At 45.0% G+C, this 13,507-nt stretch overlaps 1 protein-coding gene across 7 annotated transcripts in view; it reads left to right on the forward strand.

The window, feature by feature from the left end:
* Positions 1-13,507, forward strand: part of Hel89B (histone acetyltransferase 1) — a 506,945-nt gene that overhangs the window by 416,199 nt on the left and 77,239 nt on the right. For all 7 annotated transcript variants that reach the window (XM_070523038.1, XM_070523033.1, XM_070523034.1 and 4 more), the window contains one exon: positions 3,608-3,759. In XM_070523038.1, the coding sequence (XP_070379139.1) occupies positions 3,608-3,759 (152 nt within the window). The remainder of the gene's footprint in view (positions 1-3,607; positions 3,760-13,507) is intronic.

The following is a 13,507-nucleotide window of genomic DNA, read 5'->3' on the forward strand; positions in this document are numbered from 1 at the left end:
GACAGAATTACAATGAGGAGTGCCTCCGTCATCGGGCTAGCACTTACGTGACCCTGGCGAGTCGCAAGTCGTTTCCTGCATTTACCTAAATTTCTCCAACTACAAAATCTTTGTTTGCGACAATATTGATGCCTCGCGCGTCCTCGAGCATCAATCTATCACTTTAGCTTCACTTAATATTTGCCTCTAGTGCCCCTTTAAGAAGTTGAATAGGGCGTAAAAAATAGATTTTTGGAAATCATTTTTTGGCATCTATAATGCCTAATGTACGCTGTATGAAAATGATCTAGCCGAAGGCGCACTCACAGGGGCAGAAAAAGTTTTGTCATCACAAATGGCAAGAAAGGAGCCCATAATTGCGTGGAAACACCAGAGTTCACAGAACCATTTTTTGTCTTTCCCTCCACCTGGTGTCGTGTCTTTCCACCGCCATCTTGGTATCGCTCGAAAGCTCCAAGTTCTGCCTTTTCGTTCCTGCCCTCCTCGCCAACAGTGGCCGCATAAGAAAAGTGCAAACGTAAAGAACTCGGGGGCCGGTCTGACGAAGCTTGCCTTGCAAGTGGCCCTGCTCTTGACTCATTGCAACAGCACACGGAGATTGGCTGTTGCTACGACAGTGGTGCTGCGGCTGCTGTGCTCGCCTACTAGGCATGGTTCGAAGTTGATCCGTCATTCCTTTGTTTTGTGTTGATTACACCGTGATCGCAAGCAGCATTTTTTCAATGCTTGCAAGAAGCTTCAAATCGGACTTGCATACAGAGAGCAGAGTGCAACCGTCATCTGATCATACGGCGAGACAGAGGAAGCACTTGTTGCATGGATCAAACAAGCCGGCACGTGAGCCAGTGATTGGATTGTGCTGGACCATAAAGGTCATCAGTGCATAGTGCAATCCCATATCGTGTCGACAGTTCAGCTCTAGCAAAGCAAAGCCCTGTGTCGTGGAGTCGTGGGCTACGTGCCACAACGCAGACGTCGCGAGCATGCTGTTTTACTTAGTGAACCGTACAGGACTGTAGGTGGTGCACCGGCGCTTGCTTCCACGACTTTGCGCAGCTGTGGGCTCTTGTAGTCTAGACCTCGTTTTGAGACTAGGTACATCTTTAATCTCATCATTAGCGGGGGCAGCACATTCACAGCACTTGGAAACACGAGCAATGCGGGACTGTGTGCTTGGCTTACAAATCGTGTTGAACGGGACGTGGGCCTCCTGAGCATACCGTCAACCGTGGCAAGTTTTGTGGCGTAAATGGCATTTTTGCACCTTGAAAATAAAAATGACACCCGAGCAAAAAATTTTCCCCGTGTAAAAAAAAAAAAGGATTTGGAGGAGGCTTAAGCTTCGCCTTTAAATGGACTCTGAAACGATTTGGCGATTTTCTACAAACATACTGAGTCGTTAGAGTAGGTCCTTCTGATCATTGACGCATCTAAGTGCTTTGCGTAAAGCGTGTAATTTGTTACAAGGTTTTAAAAATGCACATCGCTGCCGATCGCAGCACACTGCGCAGCGGAATTTTAAGCCGCCCCTTACCCATGTGACGCAAATCACCTATATCACCTGAATCAGCTATATGACGTCAGTGGGGTGAGCTATCCGATTGGCTGACCAGGGCATGTGATCGATAATTTTTCCAACTTTCCAACAACTTTCCCAACAGCCGACACAGACACCAGATTTTCTGCGAAATGGCGCCCTTTACACTGTCGCAGTAAAAGAAAATAATGGAGTCTCATCTTTCTCTGAAGCTATTTCAATAATTTTGGTTTCTTTGTGCAAAATTCTTTGTGCAATGAATTCCTTCTTTGTAGAAAAGCTGAGCTTCAGTCTAAAGCCTTCCTTTTTATCATGCTCAATAGATGGAATTTGCAACATTTGCAGAACATTGGGATTTTCTCAGCTTTTTGTCTGTACGTGTGTGTATGTGCATATGTGCATGCATGTGCGCACGAGTGTGTTTGTGAGAGAGAGAGAGGTGCCTCTGCCATGCAGAAGTTTGGAGGGTGTTTCCACGAATGGATTTAACCCTTTGAGGGTCGAATTATTTTGAAAAAAACTTTCCCGGGTGGTCAAATTATTTTATTGCGGATATTGAATGTACAAGATGTATAAAGTCGGGAATAAATAGTAAAAAAAATTAGGGAACAGTATTTTGGTGTCGGCATCACTCAGAACTGCAATATGTTCAATAGTATTTTAGAGTGTGGTACTCCTTGAAACACGAGTCTCCGCGCAGCCGCAGAGAGCGACAATACGTCATGAGCGGCGGTGATAAATGAGCTAAGAGCCGTGCCAATCAAGATAGAAATCAACTTCCGCCGCCCCTGCGATAGCGTGCCGACAAAGATAAAAATCACGTTTCGCGCGCCTCCGTTGCGGCGGAACCGAAACCGCGAAAGCGCGTTGCCGCTGAGAGCGAGAATACCTCGCGAGCGGCGGTTATAAACAAGCTAAGAGCAGCGCCAATCAAGATAGAAATCAACTTCCACAGCATTTGCAAGAGTGCCGACAAAGAGAAAAATGACGTTTCGCGCGCCTCCGTTGCGATCACGCGGCGAAACCGAAACCGCAAAAGGGGTGTGGCCGCAGTCTGCGCGACGCGCTGAAGCTTGAAGTCAGTTCTGTTTATCTCCCCAAGAAGGTAGCACACATTTCAAACGCTTCTTGTAAGACCTAAGAGGTGGCAGCACCTCCCAGTAAGCGTGCATCGTCATTATGGCGCGAAATTTCAAACGGAGGGTCGAAACCGTACCCGTACGGCGAAGACCTTGCGGGACAGAAAACCGCCGCCGTACATGTACGGCAAAAACCTTCAAAGGGTTAAAGAAACTTGGTACCATTGTTTTCAATAACAACTCAACTGCAGGCTAAAGCTTTCCTGTTTTTGATAATCTTGATACGTTTGTAATAATGCATGGTAATTACTGCAAGGTTTTAGCGACATTATAGCCACAAAAATGTATGAACAAGAAATGTATCAATGGGGTTCTACTGTACACTGAGTTCTATGGGAGCAATACTGATAGTCGGGAAAGCTTACACCATAACTGGTTCCGTGCTATAGGCAGTTATGTCATAAGTTGTCTGTGCTATACATCTAAGTAGACAAAAATCGGACTGTTGAGAAATATATTACTAATTTATGAATAGGACTTTTGCAAAACTTTTGCAAGCATTTTAACAAATCTACGTAAGCTGCAAATTTTCATACCAAATTTGTCCATTTTAGGTGCTCTAACGGGTGCAGTTTACAGAAAACTGCGACATCGCTTTTTGGTGCAGAGCTAAAAATTTGTAAACGCTGTGTGCCTACATTTTCAAACTTGCCAGTTTTTTGCAATTTTTAATAAAGCTATCGAGGCCCTAAGTCAAAATTCTGCTTCTTACAGTTGATGAAATTTAAGTACTCCTCTCAAATACAACAAATTGTGCTAAAACTGGTCCAGGGGATATCTCGGAACTGCATTCCTGCAGTTTTAAATTTGAGTAGCTGCCATCAAAGTTTGGCCTGAGCTTCCTCTTAAAATTTTCCTTTAGTGTCCCTTGAAGGAGCCACACCTACCGCCAGTGCTGCAGCCCAGTTGTGGCCACCTGTTGTCGTTGCAGGAGACGCAGCGTGCGGATGCCAGGCCGCTGCCCTCGCTGGTGGTGTGCCCACCAACGCTGACAGGTCACTGGGTGTACGAGGTGGAGAAGTTTGTCGCCAGCAGGTACCTGCAGCCACTGCACTACACGGGTCCCCCCATGGAGCGTGCCAGGTACGCCGGCCCCTGGCTGGCCAGGAACGCTGCGGCAAATAGGCCAGAGAGGCGTCTAGTCTATGCACGTACCGCCAGAAGGTTGTGCCCAGAATCCTAACTTGATGCATATACAGTGAAACTTCGTTGATGTGATCCTGCTTAAAGTTTGAGTGCGAATCGAATTGAATGTTTTTCGAATAATTTCAAGTGAAATTACTGAAAAAATGTACTGCAAGACATGGCCAAAAAGCACGTTTATTGCACAGCTAGTATACTCCCCGATTGTTGTTCCTAGAGAAAAGAACAGTTCAATACAGCTGTTCGACAGAATAAATAGCTACAAGTTGAATCACTGAATGTTGTCACGGAGGAAAGAGAGCTGCTCAACATGTCCCAGAAGTAGACATGCTCTCCTTCTAGTAACAGCTGCGCCTTACACTGAGAAGAGGCATGCACTAGACATGCTTGTAGCTGGTACGGCCGAGTATCGTGAAAACAAAACTGTGCCGCGCAGTGCCACGGGTGACACAACGTATGGTATTGGTGTGAGGCCGGGTAACTTGATATTTCGCCATTTTTAGGATGCTGAAAATTCGTATCAGTTATTTTGATTTCGCATGCTGTAGATAGCTATGCCGCATCTTTTTTGCATGCCCGAAACCTGTGTCCGTGAGTGTGAAAATAAAGGAAGGAGATCTTCGGCTGCACGTTTACCAGAAACAGTTTTTGCAAGCCGAAAACTGGAAAATTTCCAGACCTTGCTGACCAGCTTGCAGACGTTCTGAAGCAGTCCCATGTAGACCGATCTTGTCAAGATAATGGCCCTTGAAGCGGCACGCAATCGGGCTGCATCCTGAAGTGACCTTAAAGCCAGTAAAACTGGATCACTGAAGGAAAAGAACTGTCAGCAGAATAAATTTCACATTCTATGTGGATGTATTGTGCTTGCCCTTTCCTTTTTTTTTCTGATCGTCAACATAGGGACATGCCATAGCTTTAAAAAATCTTCTAACATTACGTTCAGGTGCATTTTTATCTTGCACTCTCGAAAATTGGGTGGGCATTGCATTTGATTAAATGTGGCATAAGCAGATTCTGCGCTTCACTCTCTTGCGCTGCACTCTTTCAAGTCTGTGGGCACTGATCGAGCTACCTTGTCTAAAATAGCATCAGGGTGTAGTTGGTGGCGGTTAAACCTATCCGATAGGACAATGTTTGCGAGGAGAATTGAGTTCGCATGCATCATTTAGAAGCGCTGCAGTTTGATTTTTAGCAAATGATACTGTTATGCTTTTTTTCCGGATCTTCGAAATACTTCAAATACTAAAAATCTGGTGCGATTCGAATCGAATAACGAACACTATTCGCAAATACTTTGAAGTTCGAATATTCACACATTCCTACTGATAAGCAACCTTTTCTCCATAGAAGTATTAAGGGAGCTCAGAAAAAAAAGCTAACAGGATTCCTTCTTTTTTTTTATGTGTACAGTTATCCACAAAAGTCTATGGGGCAAAGATTTGTAAAGAATGCTGAATTCTTGCAAAGCTCAAGCTCCAAGTTTCAGACCTACACAGGGATCCATTAAGTGTCACATAAACTTTTGTGCCCTAGTGGTGTTACCCCGCAGGGGCGTCTGTGTCAGCAGGCGTTTGGTGTGTTGCGACACCGCGTACCCGAGCACACGAGGGTTAAACCCTCCCGCGCGTAGCCGTAGCCGTGTCCGGGGAAAAGGGAATCCTGGGGGTTGAGCCAATGCCGGGCGTTTGGACCTTTAAGGCCCCCCGGCGGCGGCAACACAGCCCTTTGGCCTCGGCTTCACGTAGACGGCACCCCCGGACTGACCCACCCGGGGGAAATCGGCACTCGCCTTTTCCTGTCCTCTCCATTCTGCGTCTTTTTCTCTTCCTTTCAATCTTTCCTGTCTTCTCGTCTCTTCTATTTACTTCCGACTTTCCTGGCAGCGTGGGTTAACCTTGTGTAGGTGGCCAACCTTGGGTACTCCAGATTGGGTTATAGTGGCACCGTAGTACTGGCGAGGGCTTGTCTTACTCGTAAGACCTGCTCCGTCCCCATGTTGGGCTCGGTGGTAGGCAGTTGGCGCTGCTGCCGAAATCATGACCTCAATATGGCTTCTAGTAAACCACTTTCCCTTGATCGCCCTCTAAAAAGAGGGCGCACCGATGCAACCTTTCAATTCTTTTTGAAAAACAATGAAGAAAATTTCCCTAAGTACCACGTAATCCATAGTGAAAGCAACACAAGCATATGTAAATTCTCCCCCTTCTTGGTGGCGAAATGCCTTCGCAACACGATAGGACCTGGCTACAAAGCAACAAAAATGTCCAATGGAGATCTGCTCCTTGAATTGAAAGATAAAATCCAATATGAGAAAATGAATGACTTGAAATACATAGGCGATGTAGCGGTCACTGTATCCGCACATCGAACCATGAACACGAGCCGTGGAGTAATCTCTGAAGACGACTTCATGGATCTTAGTAATGAAGAGCTGCTTGAAGGTTTTCAGGACCAAAATGTCATCAAGGTAGAACGAATTCTAATCCGCAGGAATAACGAACAACTTCGAACAAAGCACATTGTACTAACCTTTGGTACCAGTGTGTTGCCTAGTACAGTGGATGCAGGCTATATCAAAGTATGTGTTAGGCCGTACATCCCAAATCCTCGACGGCACTTCAAGTGCCAGAGGTATGGACATGGATCCCAGACATGCCGAGGAAAGCAGACTTGCGCGAAATGCAGCTCAAACGATCATCCAACAGACACTTGCGACTCATCTCCACATTGCGTGAACTGTGATGGAAGCCATCCAGCCTACTCTAGAACGTGCCCTAAATGGAAGAAAGAAAAAGAAATCATTGCATTAAAGGTCAAAGAAAATATTACATTTCACGAAGCAAGGAAACGTCTTTCGTACTTAGATCACACAAGCTTTTCCGAGGTGGCGCGACGGGGGGCAGCGTCACAAATACCTCGGGAGTCTACCGTGGTCACTGTAAGTGGTCCGGTAATCACTCCGCCTACCCCTTTGGTGGCAGCAGCAGACGCTGCTCCATCAACATCGAAGGTGGGCCTGCAGACTTCGGTTCCGCAGGCTCCAAAGCTAAACCGAACTCCACGGCCTGGGATGCGAGTTTCAGCGCCTAGTTCACGATCCTCCAGCGCCTCCGAGAAGGTTATGGAGGTTGATCAGAAATCCTTGGCGTCATTGACGCTGAAAGATCAGCGCTCGCAAGAGCACGCTAAAAGAGATAAAATACCTGTAACTGCTCAAAGAAAGGGACCGGTAACCGTTTAGGTTACCGCCCTTGTATACATATCCATCTATCTTTACCACGTGCTCTTGAACACAGACAACAAAAATCTTCCTCAATATGGCTACACAAATAATTCAGTGGAATGCCAGGGGCCTATTTCGCAATCTAGATGATGTCAAAGATGTACTAGAGGAATATCAGCCACGAGTGTTCTGTGTTCAAGAAACACATTTAAAGTCTACACACCAGAACTTTTTAAAACAGTGCATAATTTTCCGTAAAGATAGAAATAATGGCAATTCTTCTTCAGGTGGTGTGGCAATCATAGCCCAAAAGTCAGTTGCATGCCAGCATGTATCACTCCAAAACTCATTTGAAGCAGTGGCTGTTCGGGCTATATTTTTCAACCAACTTATAACTATTTGCTCTATATATTTATCGCCTGATGAAAGGTCTGACATTGCAGAATTTGAAAAACTGATTGACCAGCTTCCCGAACCCTATATAATAATCGGAGACTTCAATGCTCACAGCACATTCTGGGGTGACTCAAGATGTGATGCGAGAGGACGGGCAATAGAGAACTTCCTTCTTTCTTCTGGAGCCTGCCTATTTAACAAGGCAGGGCCAACCTTTTACAGTTCCACACACAACACGTATTCATGTACATATATAGATTTAGCAATAGGTTCAGCGTCACTTCTTCCATACCTGGAATGGAGAGTTATCAGTAATCCATATGGGAGCGATCATTTCTCTACACTCCTAGAAACAACAAAGTGGCGCGATGGACCAGCTTACCCCAAAAAGTGGAAAATTCATAGTGCCGACTGGTCAAAATTTAGAAACACATGTAAACTGTGCCTGGAAGATGTGGACCACCTAGGTGTAGAGGAACTGGCCAGCTACATCATCATCAGCAGCAGCAGCCTGGTTACGCCCACTGCTGGGCAAAGGCCTCTCCCATACTTCTCCAACAACCCCGGTCATGTACTAATTGTGGCCATGCCGTCCCTGCAAACTTCTTAATCTCATCCGCCCACCTAACTTTCTGCCGCCCCCTGCTACGCTTTCCTTCCCTTGGGATCCAGTGCGTAACCCTTAATGACCATCGGTTATCCTCCCTCCTCATTACATGCCCTGCCCATGCCCATTTCTTTTTCTTGATTTCAACTAAGATGTCATTAACTCTCGTTTGTTCCCTCACCCAATCTGCTCTTTTCTTATCCCTTAACGTTACACCTATCATTCTTCTTTCCATAGCTCGTTGCGTCGTCCTCAATTTGAGTAGAACCCTTTTCGTAAGCTAGGGTGGTTGCTTGGGCTAGTTGGTAATTCATGATCAAAAATAACGTACAGCGCAAAGGGCAAGGACAGCGATAGACGACATACACAGCGCTGTGTATGTCGTCTATCGCTGTCCTTGTCCTTTGCGCTGTACGTTATTTTTTATCCTTTTCGTAAGCCTCCAGGTTTCTGCCCCTAAGGTGAGTACTGGCAAGACACAGCTATTATACACTTTCCTCTTGAGGGATAATGGCAACCTGCTGTTCATGATCTGAGAATGCCTGCCAAACGCACCCCAGCCCATTCTTATTCTTCTGATTATTTCTGTCTCATGATCCGGATCTGCCGTCACTACCTGCCCTAAGTAGATGTATTCCCTTACTACTTCCAGTGTCTCGCTGCCTATTGTAAAGTGCTGTTCTCTTCCGAGACTGTTAAACATTACTTTAGTTTTCTGCAGATTAATTTTTAAACCCACTCTTCTGCTTTGCATCTCCAGGTCAGTGAGCATGCATTGCAATTGGTCCCCTGAGTTACTAAGCAAGGCAATATCATCAGCGAATCGCAAGTTACTAAGGTATTCTCCATTACCTTTTACCCCCAATTCTTCCCAATCCAGGTCTCTGAATACCTCCTGTAAACAGGCTGTGAATAGCATTGGAGAGATCGTATCTCCCTGTCTGACGCCTTTCTTTATTGGGATTTTGTTGCTTTCTTTATGGAGGACTACGGTGGCTGTGGAGCCGCTATAGATATCCTTCAGTATTTTTACATACGGCTCGTCTACACCCTGATTCCGTAATGCCTCCATGACTGCTGAGGTTTCGACAGAATCAAACGCTTTCTCGTAATCAATGAAAGCTATATATAAGGGTTGGTTATATTCCGCACATTTCTCTATCACCTGATTGATAGTGTGAATATGATCTATTGTTGAGTAGCCTTTACGGAATCCTGCCTGGTCCTTTGGTTGACAGAAGTCTAAGGTGTTCCTGATTCTATTTGCGATTACCTTAGTAAATAGTTTGTAGGCAACGGACAGTAAGCTGATCGGTCTATAATTTTTCAAGTCTTTGGCGTCCCCTTTCTTATGGATTAGGATTATGTTAGCGTTCTTCCAAGATTCCGGTACGCTCGAGGTTATGAGGCATTGCGTATACAGGGTGGCCAGTTTCTCTAGAACAATCTGCCCACCATCCTTCAACAAATCTGCTGTTACCTGATCTTCCCCAGCTGCCTTCCCGCTTTGCATATCTCCTAAGGCTTTCTTTACTTCTTCCAGCGTTACCTTTGGGATTTCGAATTCCTCTAGACTATTTTCTCTTCCATTATCGTCGTGGGTGCCACTGGTACTGTATAAATCTCTATAGAACTCCTCAGCCACTTGAACTATCTCATCCATATTAGTTATGATATTGCCGGCTTTGTCTCTTAACGCATACATCTTATTCTTGCCAATTCCTAGTTTCTTCACTGTTTTTAGGCTTCCTCCGTTCCTGAGAGCATGTTCAATGCTATCCATATTATACTTCCTTGTGTCAGCTGTCTTACGCTTGTTGATTAACTTCGAAAGTTCTGCCAGTTCTATTCTAGCTGTAGGGTTAGAGGCTTTCATACATTGGCGTTTCTTGATCAGATCTTTTGTCTCCTGCGATAACTTACTGGTTTCCTGTCTAACGGCGTTACCACCGACTTCTATTGCGCACTCCTTAATGATGCCCATGAGATTGTCGTTCATTGCTTCAACACTAAGGTCCTCTTCCTGAGTTAAAGCCGAATACCTGTTCTGTAGCTTGATGCGGAATTCCTCTAGTTTTCCTCTTACCGCTAACTCATTGATTGGCTTCTTGTGTACCAGTTTCTTCCGTTCCCTTCCCATGTCTAGGCTAATTCGAGTTCTTACCATCCTGTGGTCACTGCAGCGCACCTTGCCGAGCACGTCCACATCTTGTATGATGCCAGGGTTAGCGCAGAGTATGAGGTCTATTTCATTTCTAGTCTCGCCGTTCGGGCTCCTCCACGTCCACTTTCGGCTATCCCGCTTGCGGAAGAAGGTATTCATTATCCTCATATTATTCTGTTCCGCAAACTCTACTAATAACTCTCCCCTGCTATTCCTAGTGCCTATGCCATATTCACCCACTGCTTTGTCTCCAGCCTGCTTCTTGCCTACCTTGGCATTAAAGTCGCCCATTAGTATAGTGTATTTGGTTTTCACTCTACCCATCGCCGATTCCACGTGTTCATAGAAGCTTTCGACTTCCTGGTCATCATGACTGGATGTAGGGGCGTAGACCTGTACAATCTTCATTTTGTACCTCTTATTAAGTTTCACAACAAGACCTGCCACCCTCTCATTAATGCTATAGAATTCCTGTATGTTACCAGCTATATTTTTATTAATCAGGAATCCGACTCCTAGTTCTCTTCTCTCCGCTAAGCCCCGGTAGCACAGGACGTGCCCGCTTTTTAGCACTGTATATGCTTCTTTTGGCCTCCTAACTTCACTGAGCCCTATTATATCCCATTTACTGCCCTCTAATTCCTCCAATAGCACTGCTAGACTTGCTTCACTAGATAACGTTCTAGCGTTAAACGTTGCCAGGTTCATATTCCAATGGCGGCCTGTCCGGCCAGCTACATCACTGAACATATCCTCTGTTCTGCTAAAAACTGCATACCTCAGTCCTGCACAGATAAAGTCAATCCAAAGCCGTGGTGGAACAAAGACTGTGAAACTGCAAAGAAACGCCAGAACAAAGCATGGAGTAGATTTTCACGCTATCCAACCACAGAAAACCTAATTGAATTTAAGCGGTGCAAAGCAAATCGACGCCGTATCCGCCGAATATCCAAAAGAGAAAGCTGGACGCGCTACATATCCTCAATAAACTCATACACGGATGTTAGCAAAGTGTATAACAGGGTACGTAAACTAAAAGGACAACGTCCAAATCCTTTCCCTCTCGTCAATGACTCTGGTGAGTCAATAGAAAACTAAGCAAACACTCTTGGCGAGCACTTTGAGAGAGTATCAAGTTCGGAAAACTATTCCGAAACATTCTTAAAGCATAAAAAAATAGCTGAAAATATTCCTCTGCGTCCAAACAAGTCATCAGAAGGGTACAATAGACCGTTAACATTCCATGAACTCTAGCTTGCCCTACGCTCTTCTGGTAGCTCGGCTCCAGGTTCTGACGCAATAACTTATGAAATAATCAACAATCTGCCTTATGAGACCCTAAACTGCCTTTTAGGCCTTTACAATAAGATATTTGCTACTGGTCATATAGCTTCATCTTGGAAAGAAGCAATAGTCTCACCAATACTCAAACACGGCAAAGACCCTTCCTTAGTTAACAGTTACAGACCAATTACACTCACTAGCTGCTTACTTAAAGTATTTGAAAAGATGATTAACCGACGCCTTGTCTTCTTTTTGGAATATAATGGTGTATTGGACGCTCGCCAATCTGGCTTCCGAAGAGCGAGGTCTACTATTGATAACCTAGTTCTCCTTGAATCATATATACGTGATGCATTTGTACATGGCCAATACTGTCTGTCTGTATTCTTTGATCTTGAGAAGGCATATGATACTGCCTAGCGACACGGTATTCTGCAAGACCTGTCTTCGTATGGAATTTGTGGTAGTATGCTAAATATCTTGCAAAATTACTTATCTGAAAGAAAGTTCCGCGTTAGAATTGGCAATGTACTATCGCGCACTTTTATTCAAGAAAACGGTGTACCACAGGGAGGAGTGCTAAGTTGCACACTTTTTATAATCAAAATCAACTCTCTCCGCTCTGTTATACCATCAATGGTGTCTTATTCTGTCTATGTGGACGACATCCAAATCAGCTTTAAATCTTGCAGCCTGTCTATATGTGAACGCCAGATACAGTTGAGTGTTAATCGGCTCACGAAATGGGCAGACGAAAACGGGTTTAGATTCAATGCAGAAAAGACTTCCTGTGTGCTGTTTTCCAGACGTAGAGGGCTATGTCCTGACCCTTGCATTACAATGCATGGGAGAAGCCTGGTAAATAGGAAAGAACAAAAATTTCTGGGTATAACCTTCGATAGTAAGCTAACCTTCACGCAGCATATAAAACAGTTGAAGCTGAAATGTCTTAAAACCATGAACCTCTTAAAGATTTTTTCTCATCAGTCGGGGGGAACAGATAGGTATTGCCTCCTATCTCTTTTTAAAAGCCTTGTATTGTCACGCATAGACTATGGATGTGTTGTATACCAGTCGGCTTCAAAGACAACACTTAAGCAACTCGATCCTGTCTATCACTTAGGTATCCGCCTAGCACTTGGTGCCTTTCGGACGAGCCCCGCCCAAAGTCTATATGCAGAATCGGATCAGTGGCCGCTGCATTATCAACGTACATATCTGGGAGTCACCTATGCAATAAGAATCATGTCACTAAAACAACACCCATGCAAAGCACTCATAAGTGATCAGTCCACAAACCAGTTGTACTTAAACAGGCCTTCACACGCCCCGCCGTTCCCGTTGGCAGTAAAATCTGTTGCGGAAAAACTCGGAGTACTTTTCACAGAACTACAGGAAAGCGACAATGCTGAACCTATCCCACCTTGAGAGCAATTAACAGTTACCTGTGACTTGTCCTTTAGAGAACTGAACAAAAAGAGTTGTCCAAGTGCCCTCATTCAGCAACATTTCTTAGTCCTTGAAGACAAGTATAGATCGACGGCATTTTTCACTCATGCTTCGAAATCGGCAACTTCGGTATCATGTGCAGCCCGTGGCCCAAACTTCTCCAGCACTAAAACCTTACATAACCATAGCAGCATTTTTACAACCGAAGCGTACGGTATCCTGATCACTGTTGAGTACATAGTGCAGCACAAGATACAAAAGTCCATAATATACACAGATTCCTTAAGTGTTGTCACAGCCCTGTCCTGTGGCAAAACAAGCCGAAACCTTGTATTAAACGTGCTCCTTAAACGCATTCACGTAGCATATAAACAAAACCTTGCTCTTGTATACTGGGTGCCAGGACACTCTGGGATCGCAGGCAATGAAATGGCAGACAAGAATGCTGGACAAGCGGCTCATCGGGATATTATTGATGTACCTAAGCTGGGTACCTGGTGTAGATATGAAACCTGCGGTACGGAAGGTGCTTCATAACCATTTGCAAGCTGAGTGGGACAAG

Source organism: Dermacentor albipictus, chromosome 8 (assembly GCF_038994185.2).
Source record: "Dermacentor albipictus isolate Rhodes 1998 colony chromosome 8, USDA_Dalb.pri_finalv2, whole genome shotgun sequence".
Taxonomy (NCBI): Eukaryota; Metazoa; Arthropoda; class Arachnida; order Ixodida; family Ixodidae; genus Dermacentor; species Dermacentor albipictus.